The sequence below is a fragment of the Alligator sinensis genome, unplaced genomic scaffold (assembly GCF_000455745.1).
Source record: "Alligator sinensis unplaced genomic scaffold, ASM45574v1 scaffold480_1, whole genome shotgun sequence".
NCBI classification, from domain to species: Eukaryota; Metazoa; Chordata; order Crocodylia; family Alligatoridae; genus Alligator; species Alligator sinensis.
In genome coordinates, this window is record NW_005842462.1 from 184,443 (window position 1) to 202,019 (window position 17,577).

A 17,577-nucleotide genomic window follows, 5' to 3' on the forward strand; every position below is an offset into this window, starting at 1 on the left:
TTTAAAAAAATCAGTGCATATTTTTTTAAGATCTTGCTTTTATGGGGGTCCAGATAATAGGTATTAATTTCTCTTTTTCTTCCTCAAAAAAATTCTTAGGGAACACCAATGAAAAAGAAAAGAACAAACAAAAATTTCAACATAGCACTGTTAAGCAATTATAGAACAGTGTCCTTTTTAACTATGCATGTATATGTTTATATTAGGAAGGAAAGTCTTTAATTAAAGTTCCACATTTTATTTTTCAGTTAATATAATTCAATATGATTTTTAATAACACTGAAGATAAACAGGTGGCAGAGGAATAAGAAAGAGTGTGTATATTATTTTCATAAGCTCTGTCTGGTATACCAAGCACAATACACTGTACAAGAGGTTACACGTGAAAAGAATGGATTCAACACAGCATTATTGGAACAATCCTATGTAATCACATTAGGGCTACATGCATTAGCATGCTACAGCAACATTAGCAATTCCAACCTCTTCAGTTCTTAAAAATGTTGTAGCTTTTTGGTATAAAAGTGCACCATTTGGTATATATTTTGAAAACAGAGATTCTGCCCAGAGGCAGACTTCGGGCTGATGCCAAAATTCTCTTAGTGCAGCCCAGAGAGAAGGTCTTGAGGGAGTCAGTTGCAGCTCCCTAATTCTCAATTCAACTGCCTCAGTGTAGGTTGATTTATGACAGCTGCCAGTGGTCCCAAGAGATCTTCCACCAGCTGAGGTAACCAAAGTGCAGCATATTCTAGTCACCCCTCTTCGCGCATAAGCAATACATGAGCTGAATACACCAGCTCTGTTCTTGCTGTAGACTCCTTTAGGCTGGGCAATTCCCAGCTACGGAGGCATGAATGTTTTCAGCTCTCTTGAGAATGAGTGCAGGGTAGGAAGTTAAAGCAGCCATATTTCTTTGAGCACAATACATTAAATGTCTGTGTTTCAATCCAACATTTCTACATATAATACTGAGAATTGCCAACATAATCATAAGGCAGTTTCCAGATGGTTTGATTTCCCCTGGTTCTAAACACTCTCTCCAGTTTCCTGTTCTTGACCTGCTCTTCCTCCTGCTAATCTAAGTCACACAGGGTTCATGTTACTAACTGAATTACAGAGAATTACAGAAATTATTTATGTTTTAGTCTAGAAATATCAACATCATCCTTAGCCCTCATTACCCTTAGGCATTTGTATGGTCAGCTACAATCAGTGACATGTTCCTCATTCAAAATGGCAAAATTTGACACTCGTGCTACTCATGAATAATGAAGTGGGGACATTTGGAAATGAATTATCTGAAAAGCATACAGGACAAAAGAAAAAATAACTGAAAGTGTTATTGCTTAGAGAATTCACTCAAAGAAGATTTTCCATAATCAAGAAGACTTGCCCATACAACCTTCCTTGGCTACTTAAAGGATTCTCCACCAGTAGGTTTTTTCATTTTGTAAGCATAGTAGTAGCTGCTCTCACCTTAAGTGACTGCAGCCTGTTGAATAATTAACAAGTAGCCATCTGCTCAACTCAGACTATTTTGGCAAAGAGTCTAGTCAAAATTAAAAGGGAAACACGTAACTTAAAGCGAGTCAGGCTTATTAATAAAGTTGATATAAAGTTGGCAAAGCTCATGAAATTAACTGTCTTCATAGTCTACCTGTAGTTTCTTCTACTTCTGAATCATCATCTTCTTTATCTTCCTCTTCCTCTTTGTCTTTTTCTTTTTCATCTTCACCGTCCCTTCCCTCCTCACTGCTCTCTTCTGTGCTCTTGTCTCCATGCTCTTCCACATTTTTACCCTCTTTCTTTTCATTGCCAGCAGTTAAACTCATCATGGTTATGTCAGGCAGACTCCCATCTTGGTGTACCAGTCTGTTGATAAATATCAGTATGTCAACAAATTGAACAGTAATGGCACCAGGAACTCCCCTCCCCACCCCGCCTTTCCTCAAACAGTATAATTAAACAGACAAACAAGCAGTTCATAACAAATGCCTTAGAACTGGAAATGATAACAATTATGGTACTTTCTGAAAGCAATCGCTGTACACTGAGTCAGAATATATTAGTAATTATTTCTTTTTCAGATACCAATGGCTAGTTAGTAATGAGTGGTATTGACACCTAAACTTGACATTTCCCCCAATGGAGAAAATGGTCAGAGTTTAAGATGAAGAAGCATGAAATGACATTGTTAAAAAGCAAGCATTTCATGACTTCACGGGGGACTTACTCATTTTGGTGGATTGGTAATTTTTTCTTGAGGCTGCTCAAAATAATTGAAACAGAAAGAAAAAGGGAAATGAGAACAGAGGGGTTAAAAAGAAGGTCAGAGATAAATACAGCATGCTACATAACTACTAAGGCACTCTCCTACTCTATCTGCAGCAGCCTTCTGATGCCAAGAGCATGCCATCATGACATTAACAGGGTGCTTTGATTAAGTTATAGAATCATAGCAGAGATAGAAAGAGTGCACAATAAGAACACTACAACTAAATGCAGAAAAGGATTAATTCTCTCCCATGCATTTAGGGATGCACCTGGATTGTCAGAGGTAAGTTATATAATTCATAGTTTGAATATATTTTCATCTCTTTGAAAACTGAAAGAAGCAACTCCGTAGGAATGTGCTAGTTTCAAATTTGTTGATATCATACTTTGAACCTTAATTTGTATTTTAATGGATCATTTTACAAAGTGAAAAGCAATGGAAATAAACTAAAACACACAGGGTGTAAGCTATGTATTTTTAATGTGGGAACTGTGGTATTGTATTAGCATGATAATACTTCAACAACTGCCCTATAATCTTTAGTAATTTTGCTTTCCTTAGTAAAAAGCAACTATTTATCTTATACGATATACAAGGTTTTGAGCTAATAAAATATTCATCCATATATTTTATTTTCACACTTATTGACACTGGACATAAATTTGAGATAATCTTCCCCTAAATTTTATATAAAAATGCCTCTAAACATTGTGGGTGTTCATATTAAGCTTTGGGTTGGATCTGCACTGCCAGCCCCCCTCTCTCTGTACTATACTCAAACTCCCCCTTTTGTATGTAGATCAGAACTACATGATTTTGTATGCAGATCAGAACTGTAAGAGACTGACTCTTTCCTAGTATAAGAACTTCTGGTATAAAAATATTATTCTTGCTCCTTTAATATGTGTTTGATCCTGCCCATACCACTGAGCACATGGCTAAAAGTTCATTTGATTGGGACTACTACTTGCAGTAGTCTTTTTGGCAGTATATGTATGCAGGAGCAGGTCTCTGAACAGTTAGCTGTGGTGAGAAAAATACTATATTCAGGAATGTTCTTCAACACCCTGGGTGCATCTACACATGCATTGATCGCTGTTGCTACTGCGCATTAAGTTTAGTACCTCTAATACAAGGTACTAACTAAATGTGCAGTAGCCACCACTACTGTACAGTACAGCGAGCACACAGGCTAGGGACAGACATTATACATAAACTGGTTTACGTGATCAGAAACTGGTTAAACCTGTAACTGAACAGATGTTTAGTGCACAAAGAAACCATTTGAAAATGGCTGAAACTGGTTTGAGATTAACCTGGTTGAATGTAGTACCAAACTTAACTGATTTGGGTCAAACTGGTTTATGCAATGTCTGTCCCAGACCCCTTGCTGGTTTAAGATAAACCAGGCACCCGCAGCATCGCAGCATGTTCTCTGGGCTGGGCAGGGCTCTCTGCTCCACAGCAGGGCTGGACCCTCCCCTCTGCTCTCTGGCTGGAGCTCCAGCAGAACTTGTAGGTACAGCAGGGTCTGCCAGGCTTCCCCCTGCCCTCCCCTCCCCAACCCACTCGCTGCTCACTGCACAAGCAGGAATCCCCCCTCCCTCCCTCCCATCTCCCATAGTATGGACCCCAGCCCCACAGACCCTAGGCATATGGTATGCTAGCTAATGCCAAGAAGTGTCTGTGTGTGTGTCTTCAATTTCACTGGGACAGGCAGACAGAAAAGTGACTGCTTAGGGCTTTTTGGAGCTAATCAACAGGTCAGCTGGTAAGCTGTTTAAGAAGAGTTTAAAATAATGGAGAGAGGCTATTGTTTTGCTCATGGGGTGATAAACACTCTTATCAGCTCCCTGCTCAGACTTGCTTGCCTGTCAGTTTGCTGCAGACAGTATAAATAAGCAGGGAGGGAGATTGAAAAGCTCCATATCATCAGCAGATGCATGCACTGCACACCTAGCCTTGCCTCAGAGTGCTAGCAGGGGGCTGGGTTCTGGCAACATTCCCACCCGTTGAGCAGCCAGTGGGGATAAGCTTGGGATGGTGCAGCCAGATACCTCTAATCAAAGCATCCTGCTGGGGCCTGGCCACCCCGCTCCCCTCAGCTCAGCACTCTGCAAGGGAAGGGAGGGCTGCTGTAGTGCGCCCCGCCACCCAACCTGAGCCACTGTAGGCATGTGCCTGAATGTCCTCAGTCCAGAGAGAATGTCTGTCTGGCTACAAACCGGTTCAGCCTAGCCAGGTTAAACTAACCTGGAAAGACTGAATCAATTCAGGTCAGATTTTTTGAATGTCTGTCCCTAGCCCTAGTCTTTTCATGATGCTTAATGCATAGTAGACTAATTCTGCCGTGTATTAGTACATTTGCAGAGCTTTTGCCATGATGTGCTAATGCACAGTGGAATTAGTCTACTGCACATTAAGCGTCTCATGTAGATGCTCCCTCTTACTACTATTTTGGGACCTGGGTAAGTAATTTTAGTAAGCTAAAATATTGTTTTATTTTTATTTACAATACAGAATTATGGCACATTAATCAACATTTGAAATAGACAACATGCAACTTTTATGAAGATTTTAGAAAATTGAAAACCTAGCGATATTTATCAGATCTATACAATGTATTTCAAAACATTGCTAATAAAACAGCATCAGGACAGCCTCAGCAGGTAATGGGACAGTCAGATGAACAAAAGCATCTTTTAAGTTTAATGTGCTTGCAATTCCTTCATATTGCAAGTCACGTGGCTTACATAATGAAAGGTTACAGAAGCCTGGGTACTTCATCCGCATGCAGATTAATGGCATGCTGGTTATTAAAATAATAGAACTATAATACAACAATTTCTTCCCCAAATAAAATCTTACATAGTGACCATAACTGTGAAAGCAGTTATCAATAACCCTCCCTCCTCCTCCCCAGTATGGAATAGGACTCCATGCCTGTTAATCTCATTATGACTTGATCCAATGCCAATTACTGTATTATAAATGTACTGTCTAGTGAGAATGGGAATTTCACTGAGATATTTCATTTTTAGGAATAAACAAGAAACAAAATCAAACCTTAATGTATTGTAGTACATGTCTCTGGAAATCTCATTGCAAACCTATGCAGAATTTCTATCAGTATAAATGGGAGTTCCATGTACATAAACAACAATTAAAAACTTAAAGACTCAGGGCATTTATACACATGTTCTGGAAGGCAGCAGGTGGGGAGGGGCTACACTTTAATAAGAACAGCTGTGAGAGTTGCTCTAATTAAGCCAACCAGAGCATAATGTGTATCAGTGTCCCTGTACTAAAAAATGGCAGTGGGGGCACTTCAACTAAAGCTCACTGAAGAAGCTTTAAAGCGTCTCCATTGCCATTTTTTAGTGTGGGGACACTGATACACATGATGCTGAAGTCTGCTGGAGCATGGTAATTACCACGCTCCAGAAGACTCGATAAATTAAGTCTGCTCTGACACACTGTGATTACAGTGCATTGGGGCAGTCTTAATGTACATGCATTGGCACCCTCAGTTCCTAAGCTAATGTAAATAATCACAGATCTATTAAAGTCAATGGATAAAACGTGTCTTCATGTTTACACCTCCAGTGACTTCACAGAGGTAACTCCTCATAGACACAGTTGTGAGAAATCTGGCCACTGGGTGAAAATCAGGCAGATTTTGGTTCATTTTCTATATTTAGTTAATTTTATAAATAGGGCCAAATTTTGATTTCATTCATTGCTAGGGACCCACCAAATTCATGGTGTAAGTGGGCTTCATGGCAGCTCCTTTAATTTTGCAGGTTCCTCTGCATGTACCCTCCCCACCCCCATGGGTGGAGGGGCCCTGCCACTCAGCAGGATAGCAAAAAACAGTTTAAATATGGCATCATTTTTGCCTCCTGGTTGGTCAGCAGCAGGACCACCAAGGCTCATCAGCCTTATCAGCCAATCAGTTGTGGAGGAGCGCAGGAGAACCTGCAAGATAAAAGGAGCCTGCTTCCATCATTAATTCAGTAGGCTCCTAATTCATCCCTATACAAACCCAGTCAAATCAATGTAAAGGAGAACAGCTGTGGTCCACAGCATTGTCCTCCCCTCATGTTTACTACTATATCTTTGCCATTTACTTCTGTGGCAATAGAACAGACCTGTAAGAGAGAAATCTATGTGCCATATTCAGGCACTGAAAAAGTCTAAGTATGTGCTTAGGCTCTATTGTCATCAGTGATACTTCAGGCAATAGCTTGGTGCTTAGCTGAACTGAGGATAGATAATATACCCAATAGCTCGGGTGGTGGTCAGGCATTGGAACAAGCTACCTAGAGGAGCCGCGGAGTCTCCATCCTTAGAATTATTGAAAGGCAGGATAGAAAGACACATGGCTGGCATGGTTTAGTTGGGGATGATCCTGCTTTGCACAAGAAGCTGGACTAGATGACCTTGTGATGTCCCTTCCCAGCTCTGCTTTCCTATGATCCTTTTATCCTATGAACTATTTCCCTAAAAATATTATTTTACTTTGAACTTTTCTTCCTCCAAATTTATTGCTAATTTTTCTTTCCTTGGGGGACAGGCTATAATGGATGTTAGTATTTGTAAAAATAAGGAATATTTAACTATTACATGGTATACAAATGACAAATAGCACTGAAATTGGTTTGATATATTTATTAGCATGTCTGTAAGACAGTGATAGACTCTTCAAAACTAGTCATCTTTTGAAAAAAACCAAAGAATATATAATGGTGCAAGATTATCAGAAAAAAAAGCCAAAGGAAATCATGTGCATTTTGTTCCATTAATGAGGGAAAGAACTGAATACCTGGTCAACAAGATGCTTTAAAGGAAAAGCCACTAATGGTTTTAGATAAGGCCATTCCTTTCCCTCATATTACTTGAACATGGTACCTATTCAGCCTACCTCACGGTACCTGGATGAATTCAATGCAACTCCCTGGATACATAAAGTCGGGTATGTGTTGAAATTCCTTGTTAAATTATGCTTAAATAAGTTTTATAAAAATAATAATAATTGTTATTCAAAGTATTAATGGATTTTTTACTACAGGTAAATTTTCTGAAAACTTTTTTAAAACCCTTGTTCCAAAATTATTTGTCAAAAAATTCTCTTTTAACAACTCTTGATCTGCAGAAAACTCATGGGCTGCCTAGTGGGCATAGAGTTAACATCTGCTTGCAGCAACACCTTGGAAGAACAACAAACTGACCAGCTACATGTGTCTCACAAAATATTTTTTATACCATACTTGCTTGGGATCAACATAGTCTTTTGGCACTGACATGTTTATACTAAGAGACACTGACTATATTCAGGGTTCAAGTTGTTCATTTTGAGTGGACACACAGATACAGGTTTCCCTCAATTTATGCTGTACATGTGTTCCTGGAGAATGGTGCATAAATCGAATCTGCATAAAGCAAATCCACTTTACAATGTAACAAACAGGGATAGGTTCCCATGGTGGTGAGGGAGGGAGACAGAGAGTGAGGCTGGGACTAGAGAAGGGGCGGGGGGGGGGGGGCTGCTCATGAGGGTGTACAAGGCAGCAAAGCAGAGGGAACAGAGTGGCACTCATCCCAGCCCTGGCTGCAGCTACCTTGGGAGCAACCGGTACCAGCTGCCTGCAGCTGCTGGGCTGCACTGTGTTCTGACTGGCCCGACACATCTCTTCTCCTGGGCTGCGCTGTGCCCTGGTGCAGGCAGCTTGTGTCGGCTGCATGTGGGGCCACTGCAGCCAGGGCTGGGGTGAGTGCTGCACCCCACACTGCTTGGGGCTCTGCTTATCTACACTCACCCCAGCCCGTGCTGGAGCGGCCCTGGGAGCAGCCAACACCAGCTGCCTGCACCACGGCACAGTGCAGCCCAGGAGCTGGGTGAGCTCAGGTGTGGGGGGGACAGGCAGAGCACGGTGCAGCCCAGCTGGTGCCTGCTGCTCCCAGAGCCACTGCAGCCAGGGCTGGGGTGAGTGGGGCCACGGCCCTTTTCCCTCCCCCCACAGACTTACTTCCTTGGGTGGCGGGGAGGGGAATCTATGCTAATCGCATAAGAGGGAATTTACCTTGCGTATAATGAATTATGGGTTTAAATATGCTCATCGCATAAGAGCAAATTTGCATATAAAGAACCCGCATAAATCGAGGGACACCTGTACCATGACATTTACTCTGTATCTGACTGGAATGGGTGTCACAGTTACAATCAAGTTTCTGATGCTGACAGTCAAGTTTGTTAGCTCAATATTTGCATTCTGTGAGTTGTGCTTAAAATTTACAATTTCTATGAACATTCCTGCCAGTAAGCTTGTTTGCAACAGCAGGGATTTTCAAAGGAGCCTGTATGTGTTTCAAAAGAACTGAAATCACATTCTTCTTTGAGAAACCCAATTTAGAATATTTACTGGAGGCAGCAAAAAATGAGGCATAAGCACTCAGTAAGAAATAATTTTTTCATCTGAGTAGAGTATTTACAGAGAACTTGTTGAGGTATTGGCTCAGTTCTCATTTCTTTTCATGAGAAACAAATCTGCACTGTTCTTACTTTGACCTGAAAAGAAATTATGCCATTCTAAAAATGAAAAGAATCATGGGTAAGTACTTTAAAGGGCCAATTTTATAAAAGCATAATAATGACACCGTAAGTTTTAGAGTTCAAATCTTGTAGCTTTCAACCCTGGTTAACTGTCTGGGGAAGTCCAGCATTTAGTGGGTATTGTATTTGTGTCTACACTTTTCTTTGCGAAATAAAACACTAACTTTGTAGGCATAGGCTCACTCTTCAGATAAATTCATGTTCTGTGAATAGTTCCTCTTGTCTCAAGTACATTTTTTCAAGTGTTTCTGTACATGTCCACATATATACAGGTGAGCATGCTTGTTTCCATGCATAAACAAAGGATAGACAAATCAGATTCCTAAAGTAATTCTGCTAACTGTACCCAATTCAAAAAGTATTGGCTACACCTTTATGAAACTTGGATAAAGTTTAGGAAGAGAATCCCAGTTGTGGAGTGAACCCACAACCTCTAAATCTATATATGGCAGATGTGTTAACCAAAGGACTAACATACATAAATAACCCACTTACTTCATGGTAGCACATAGAAAAAGTGATTTTTGTATAAAGGAAGTGAAGGAATAGCAAGCAAATTAAGGTACATACTTTTTATAAGAAAGGAAATATTGAAGTACCCACCTATTTATTATTAGATAAACACGACCATTGACTTTGGCGTGGCTATGAGGTAAGAGATGAAAGCACAAGAATGCATGTGATGGCAATGGAAAAATGAATGAGAGAGAGAAAAAGAGAGATTGTTAAACAGGAATGAAAGTACTTCAGTTTTTACTATAGAGGCACATGTCACAATGAGACACTAAGTTGGAAAGTTTATTACGAAACATGCAGTTGAAAACGCTAGGAAGCCCACAGATTCAATAGTGTTACTTAGATTATATGGAAATTAGAAAGATCTTAGTAAATCTTAGAGACCCAAAAATATCAGAAGAGGTGTTATTCTTTTATATTCTTTAGTCTAATTCCTTACCATATAAAATAAATACTTTATTAAAAGAATCAGAAATGAATCTTTTGCTTCTTTGGACTGACATTTATCTTAAGTGCTTCCAATGGCCTCATTACTATAATATCTCAGTATTTCACAGTTTAAGGTTTGATCTCCATTTTTTAACTTGTGAAACAGAAATAGGGAATTGTTATATAAATTTTATTTTAGACAGCCGATGATGTGGCTTGACTGAGGCCACAAAGGGAATCTTTAATGGAACAAGGAAATGACCTGGATCGAAGGCAAGCATCATAATCACCCGACCTTTCCTCAATATAAAATTCTCCTTTAATGTAAAATTCAACAGCCCAGTGCTGCCACTGAGAAGTGCCTTTTTCCATGAGAAAATGTCTTGTTCCAGCACCTACCTAGCAGAGTCCTACCCAGGACCAAGCTTCATCATCTTTACTTAACTAGTAACGGTGTGTGAAGTGGGCCATATTCGATTCAGATTTGGCATGAATCAAGGACAGTGATTTAATTTGTTGATTCAGATCACTGTCCCCAATTCGATTTGGCTGAATCCGAATCTGAAGATTCAATGCTGATTTGGAGAACACAGACATAGCTTTAAAAGTTTTTTCTACATACCTTGAGGTAGCAGGCATGGCTCATGATCACTGTGATGCTGGGGCGCATAGAGCATCCTACAGGAGTGGGGGGGGGGGCAGGGGGCCCTTCCCGTTCCTTGGCGGCGAACTCAGAAGGGGGCATCAGAAGTGGACCAGAAATACTTCTGATCCACTTCTGGGTTTGCCAGGAGTGCACTGGGGGCCCCCCTGTGTCTCCCCAGCTTGACAATTGGCCATGGGTGGACCCCAGGTGCCTCCCCCAGACACAGGAGGCACCAGTCACTGAGCTGCAGGTTGGGGGGGACCCCCACCATGCTCCCCAGCAGACCCAGAAGTGCACTGGAAGTGCTTCTGGGTCCACCTGCCAAGTGCACTGGGGAGCCCCCCACACTCCTGTGGGACATTTTATGCACCCCAGCACTGCAGTACTCACAAGCACCTATAGGTATTTACAAAAAACATTTAAAGCTGTTTCTGTGTCTGAATCTCAAAATCTTTCCGAATCTCTCTGAATCGATTTGGAGGGTTCTGATTCGATTTGAAGAGATTAAAGGGTCCTCTAATTCGATTCGGATTCAGAGATTCAGCCACCGAATCGGGCCAAATCTCCACCAAATCGAATCAGGGAGGAAGCTTTGCACAGCCCTATTAACTAGCTCAGTTGTGCCTTACTCTTCAAATCATTCCACTGATTTCCCTAAGACTCAATTACAATGAGAGATGCTTACAGTCCAGTTCCATAACTAGATTTAAAATGATAATATAACAAAATATGCTTCCCTTACTAGTTTAATACATCAAAGTCATAAAAACCTAGCCATAGCTACTAAAATTGCTATTATCAACACCCTAACCACAATGACACTTATACCCTGCATAAGAATATTTTCATTTACTCCAGATGAAAATCCACACACCAAGTACACTGTTTTGTGTACTTTTTCTGATTGTAGTACTCCCTAATTTTGATTTTTTTCATTTTCAACAAGACCTTGGTAGCACTTTGTGTTAACTCATGCCACTAGCTTCATGCTTTGTACAAGTGCATTGATTTTATTTTTGCCTCCCTTTGAAGACCTACAACACTCTATGAATGTTGCACTTGTATATATGCCTTGGTAACAACAACACAGGGCGTGAAGACAGTAGTTTCATAGGAAGCAAATCCTGCAGCATGCGCACATCATCAAAAGTGGGACTACTTCAGGCATTTCTCTCATACTATGTCCTTGAAACTCACTATATGCATGTGAAAGCTGCTGCTGTTGACAAACACAGAGAAAAGTGCTTAGTATTCAGTAAAACTTGTGTAGTTACCAACTACTGTGGAATTTCCCCCAAATGGCAATTCTTAAGCCCTCTTCTTAGATTCAGCCCTTTGACAGGCACAAGTTCTAGTGTATGATCTCAAAGTTTGGGGAAATTCAGAGAAACACAAAACATCAGCAGGACACAAAAATGCATGCATAAATAATCTCAAGAGAGCCCCGAGTTTACCATGTGATTTCCTACTTAACTGCCATTAATTAAGATAAAAAAGGAATGAAGAAGACAGACATTTGGAAAAGCAAATAAAGAAAATACTGTTAAAATTTTATTGGTATTCTTTTATAGTCTATTTAGAATACAAGATTATGAACTTGTTAAATCATTTTGGAGAAGTAGAGTTTATTCCAAAAGCAATGCTGAACAGGAACATAACACCCTTGCATCATACTGTACATATGTTTTACACTGAGATAAAAATATCTGTATACTACGTATCTGATTCCAATAACCAAAGACATTCCTGTATGTCATATCATTAAAAAATTATAGCACATTCTCTACTGGTGTAAACAGGCCTTAATCTGTAATTCATTCATGGCATAGAGTTATCTTTCCAAGTCCATGAGAATAAAAATGTCAGACTGAAAACATGTCATGTTCTACAAATGAATGTCCACACAAATGGCGGTATGAATCTAATTATATTATAAAATTATACAATATTGTATAACACCTTTTAATTGCCTACACATTTGCCATATGGTGACAGCACAGATTGGCTTTTATGCAGAAAATGCTTTAGGTATATAATACACTGAAAGCTCATTCCATTAAATATCCAAAAATGGAGGGGTTAAGGACTGAAGTTAAGAGCACCAAAATACTCTGCTGTCTATTTTGTTGACCCTGCTTAATTGCCCATTAAGCTGGCCCAGGCTATAGGTCAAATTTTCAGAAACAAGCAGTAATGTTGGATGTCCCCATTTCCAGTTAAATGAAATGAAATTTTAATTTCATGTCTGAGATACCTAAATCAAGGTGCTAAGTAATTTCTGAAAGTTCAGCTTCTTTAATCTATCTCAGCTGGTACACTCATAACGGAGGCAATAAAAATCTTTGAAAGCATTCCCATTATTGCCAGGAGTGTTTAAAAGGCCCACAGGGAACATATGCACTTTATTCCCATTGACAGGCAAGGCAAGTTACATGTTTAAGTGTCACTAATGCTTTTGAAAATGTACTGTAAAGTATAAACTTAAATATGTATGGTTGGGGTGGGGGAGTTGCTTGTTTTCTTTGGTTGTTTTTTTTTTAAATGAGTTGAATCATAAAAAGATAAAAAAAAAATTTTTGAAAAATAAGCATTAGTGAACAGTCAAAAACAGGGCTCTGAATAAATGGCAGCTTTATTTATTTGCTTATTTACCTGTAAATAGTATTGTCCTGTTTACTGGTTACAGCTTTTAAATCAGTGAGCTGAAGAAAATGGTCATGGAAGTAGTGAAGGTGTAATATACACACTAATAGGAAGGAGGTTGGTATGAAGATTCGTGTGAATAGCATAGCTACCGAAAACCTTTTTAAACCGAGATCCTCTAGTCTGAAAAATAAAACAAGGCATTAAGTCATTTGTTTGATTTGTAATTTCCTTCCTTACCACATGAGAGAGTGAGCATCACAAGGGCTTGCTAAAAAAAATAAGCTTAGATACTTGCTACATATTTGTACTTTCATTTTTCTGAAACATTTTTTTGCAATGTAAATAGAAATTACACTCTTTATTTTGAATTTTTATTACTTCAAGATCTGAGAGATTCATTCAACCATGCAATTAAATTCATTGCCATTATCACAAAAACTGTGGATTTCATTTCTATTTTTCCAATGCAGTAGTTCATCTAGCACCTAGCCACCATGTTATTACAATACTGTAGGGTGATGGAAAACAATGAAAGATTAATTCTGCTTCTCAAACACACTTCGTTGGGATCCTACATAAGGTGGCAACTTTGGGGCATATTTAGTATTTCAGAAGATTTTTTTTCCTGGTACCGTCCTTAAGGTTATTTCTAAGAAGGCTTATGGTAACCGTATGATACATGATCTGATCTTTTCAAATTGCAAGCATACTTTTTAAAAGAATTATGACTTTGATCTCTAATAAAAAGGATAATATGATTTGTAATGTCCTTTTAACAGAAAAAAATGTAGGCTTTATTTTGTGTTATGTGGAGATGAGTAAAACAAAAGGACTTGGTTGGAGACTGCCACTAGCACAGGTGGAATTACCAGGTAGAAGTGGCAATATAAGGTAACCAAGAAAGAGGAGCAGCAAAACATGGTGACTTTTATTTGTATAAATGACTGTGATGTGGTAGGGGCAGAAGTATGTGTATGTGGGATTCACAAAGCAGCAAAATGCCTAATACCAGTCACAACTAGTGAATGTTTCATGACATTTTTCAATTACAATAATGAAAAGAAGGAAGGAGGTCTAAGGGCACAAATGATCCTTCATCCATCATTTTTATCGTGGGCTTTAGGTTTGCAAACTGTTTACAAAATATGGTGAAATATTTGCATTTTTCTCCATAAAAAATTGCAAAGCAAAACTATATCTATCTTTGAAATTGCAATCAATCAATCAATCAATCAATCATCCATCTCCTTAGCCCCCCAGAATCCAGATAACTTCAAAATACTCACTTATCTTCATCCAGTCCTGTCATGTTCTTCCACAAGGAACCAAATGATTCAAACTGGTATGTGTAGATGAAAATAAGTACCAGCATAGTATAAACAACCACTGACATCCAAAAATATTTCAGGATTCGTCTCCACCATTCATAGTGCACCTGTAAGCAAACACATTTCATTGCTGCACTAGCAGATAGACTTGAAAATATAACCCTTTTTATAACCTAAAGAAAGTTATCTACCCTGTAGTAACTGTGATTCTTTGAGATGTGCTGCACATATAGATTCAATTCTTGATGTCTGAGATCTTTTGAAAATCAAATGTCCTTTGAAGTTCTTCTTGCTGCCAAGGAGGGCTTAAGGGGTAGGACACTCCCAAACACAAGTCAGTTCCATAACCAATCAGTTCCATCATTGGGAGCAGGGTTCAAGTTACTGGCAAGAAGTGTCAAGTTATGGAGTCCATATGAACAACCCATTTTGAAGAACCACTGTCACAGGAGTAAGTAACCATTATCATAGAATCATAGAAAATTAGGGTTGGAAGGGACCTCAGGAAGTCATCAAGTCCAACCCCCTGCTCAAAGCAGGACCATCCCCAACTAGATCATCACAGACAAGGCTTTGTCTATCCAGATTTTAAAAAACACCAAGGATGGAGATTCCACTACCTTTTTTGGTAACCTGTTCCAGTACTTTATTACCCTCCTAGTGAGAAAATTCTTCCTAATATCTAACCTAAAGTTCCCTGGCTGAGACTTGAGACCATTGCTCCTTGTTCTGTAATCTTCCACCACTGAGAACTGTTTAACTCCCTCCTCTTTCAAACTTCCCTTCATGTTGTTGAAGGCTGCTGTTAAATCCCCTCTTATTCTTCTCTCTAGACTAAATAAGCCCAGCCCCATCAGCCTCTCCTCATAAGTCATGTCCCCCAGCCCCTGAACCATTTTCATCACCCTCCACTGGACTCTCTCCAATTTATCCACGTCCTTTCTCCAGTGGTGGGCCCAAACTGAACACAGTACTCCAGATGTGGCCTCACCAGTGCTGAATAGAGGGGCATAATCACTTCCTTTGATCTACTGGCAACACACCTACCAATGCAGCCTCTTGGCAAAAAGGGCACGCTGTTGGTGCATATTCAGCTTATTGTCCACTGTAACCCCCAGACCCATCTCTGCAGCGCTACTGCCTAGCCCGTCAGCCCCTAGCCTATACCGGTGCATGGGATTGTTCCATCCTAAGTGCAGGACTTTGTACTTGTCTTTGTTGAATCTCAAGAAATTTCTTTTGGCCCAATCCTCCAATTTGTCTAGGTCATTCTGAACCCTAGCCCTACCCTCCAGCATACCTATTTAACTCTGTTCTTCCTGGTTCCAGACAAGCCTGGAAAGGGGAAAGGCCAATTCTCATGATTAATTCTACAGAATCAAGAGGTTCAAAAAGTTTATTAGTACATTTTTTTAAATATAACAGCACCCATTATCACAGAATATGGGTACTAGCTCAAATAAGCATGCCAATGTTTGTGTGCTTTTCGGTACTACATCTGAATTCAGAACATTTACAGCTTTTCTATTATTATAACCCCTCAGCATATTGAGATTTACTAGCATAAAAAATCATCAAATGGTCTTATCCCTAATGTGTTGCAGGTAATGAGAAAAGAAATATACAGAATTTAAATTATCCATGTAGTAACTTCTGCACCAAGTTAAAGGACATGAACCAAAATAATCAATGGCACAATTTAGCCTCATTTACCTGATATAGGACCACGCAGAACAAGAAGAGCATCATGTAGATGATTTTGTACATGACAATTCTACCTTCGAAGCTGACAAAGAAGAACATTCCCCCGCAGACATAAATCCAGTATTTAATGAACATAGCCATCACCAGCTTTCCCAGGACTTTCATAATATCCTGTTCATCATCTTCATCTTCCTCTTCTTCCTCTGGAACTTCTCTTTCTTGCAATTCCTCTTCTACAAAGACACAAATAAAATTGCATGCTTCTCTATCTACTTTGATGGTATGTTTTATACACAGAAAAGGGGAAGCATGCACAAAGAAGATATAGCAAGGATACATTCAAATGTGTGCCAGAATTACACCTTCTGCTCCCTACAAGTGAGGAAAAGAGATTTTTCTGGGTCATTTTAGAAAACAGGAGAAGGGTGTGAGAAGATATAACAGAGCAGAAGTAAACTCCGTATGATTCTCAAGTGGTGTAAGACCCACACCATACTGTAAACTGCTTTGACCTCCACTGTGACTGGGGGCTGAAGCATAAGTAAGTCACACCAGTTTCTTGTAGTTACCCTCAACTTCACCCAGTAAGTCCTCAGATACAGGGAAACAAGGCCTGAGGGTTAAGTATAAGGCCATAGTAAAAAACAACATACAATAAAATAAATAAATAAAAAATCTATTGTGATGCTTATATTGCCAGGCAAGAAAATGTTTTAAATTGGAAAAAAGAACAACCAAGGGATGAAGCTCTTATGAGAAGACTGGGTTTCTCTAAAAACAGAAACAATACAGAGCTGTAACGTGGTCACTCAGTGATCTGGATATTGGTAATAAAGGGGGCTGTGCCAACTACCAATGGCAGCAGTGTGGTCAGCCAACGCTGTAGCTGCAGCTATTTGTGTGCCCTCTCCTCCGTTCAAAGGCTGATGCCCCAGTTGCCTCCCTTCAGTTATGCTACTGAAACAGTACAAAGTGCTGATATTCAAAGGTGAACTTCTGGTTTAAAGTGAATCAAACAAACCTTTTAAAAAGCATAGAAATGTGGTCTAGGCAGGTAGTAGCATAACTGCGGGGGGTGACGGGGGTGGGGAGTGTAGTGGGGGGAGAAGTGAAAATGCAGCTATTGCTGCAATGAGGGTTGACTGCATGGCTGCAGGTGGCATGACAGGAGCTGGCACTGCCCCAGGTGTGCAGCTGTATTGCTATGCCCCTGAAGCCAGATGTGAAATTGTATATTTCATTTCCCCTCTTCCCTTGCTGTGACTAAGTCTATAGAAAAAAGCAAATTACAACTGCCCCATTTAGTTGAGAAGACAAAAGGGAATACTTGGTTCCTAATTTAACTATGCTGGGAATATAGTGATAGCCCATGCATGCGCATGCACACACACGCACACACACACAGTTGTACCAGGGCCTA

The 17,577-nt window shown here is 39.8% G+C and overlaps 1 protein-coding gene across 1 annotated transcript in view; it reads right to left on the bottom strand.

Annotated features, from left to right (window-relative positions):
* LOC102376224 (piezo-type mechanosensitive ion channel component 2-like) overlaps positions 1–17,577 on the bottom strand; it is a 518,739-nt gene that overhangs the window by 132,328 nt on the left and 368,834 nt on the right. Inside the window, 4 exon segments of the mRNA XM_025212438.1 lie at positions 1,658–1,872; positions 13,132–13,305; positions 14,412–14,560; positions 16,167–16,390. Coding sequence (XP_025068223.1) covers positions 1,658–1,872; positions 13,132–13,305; positions 14,412–14,560; positions 16,167–16,390 — 762 coding nt within the window.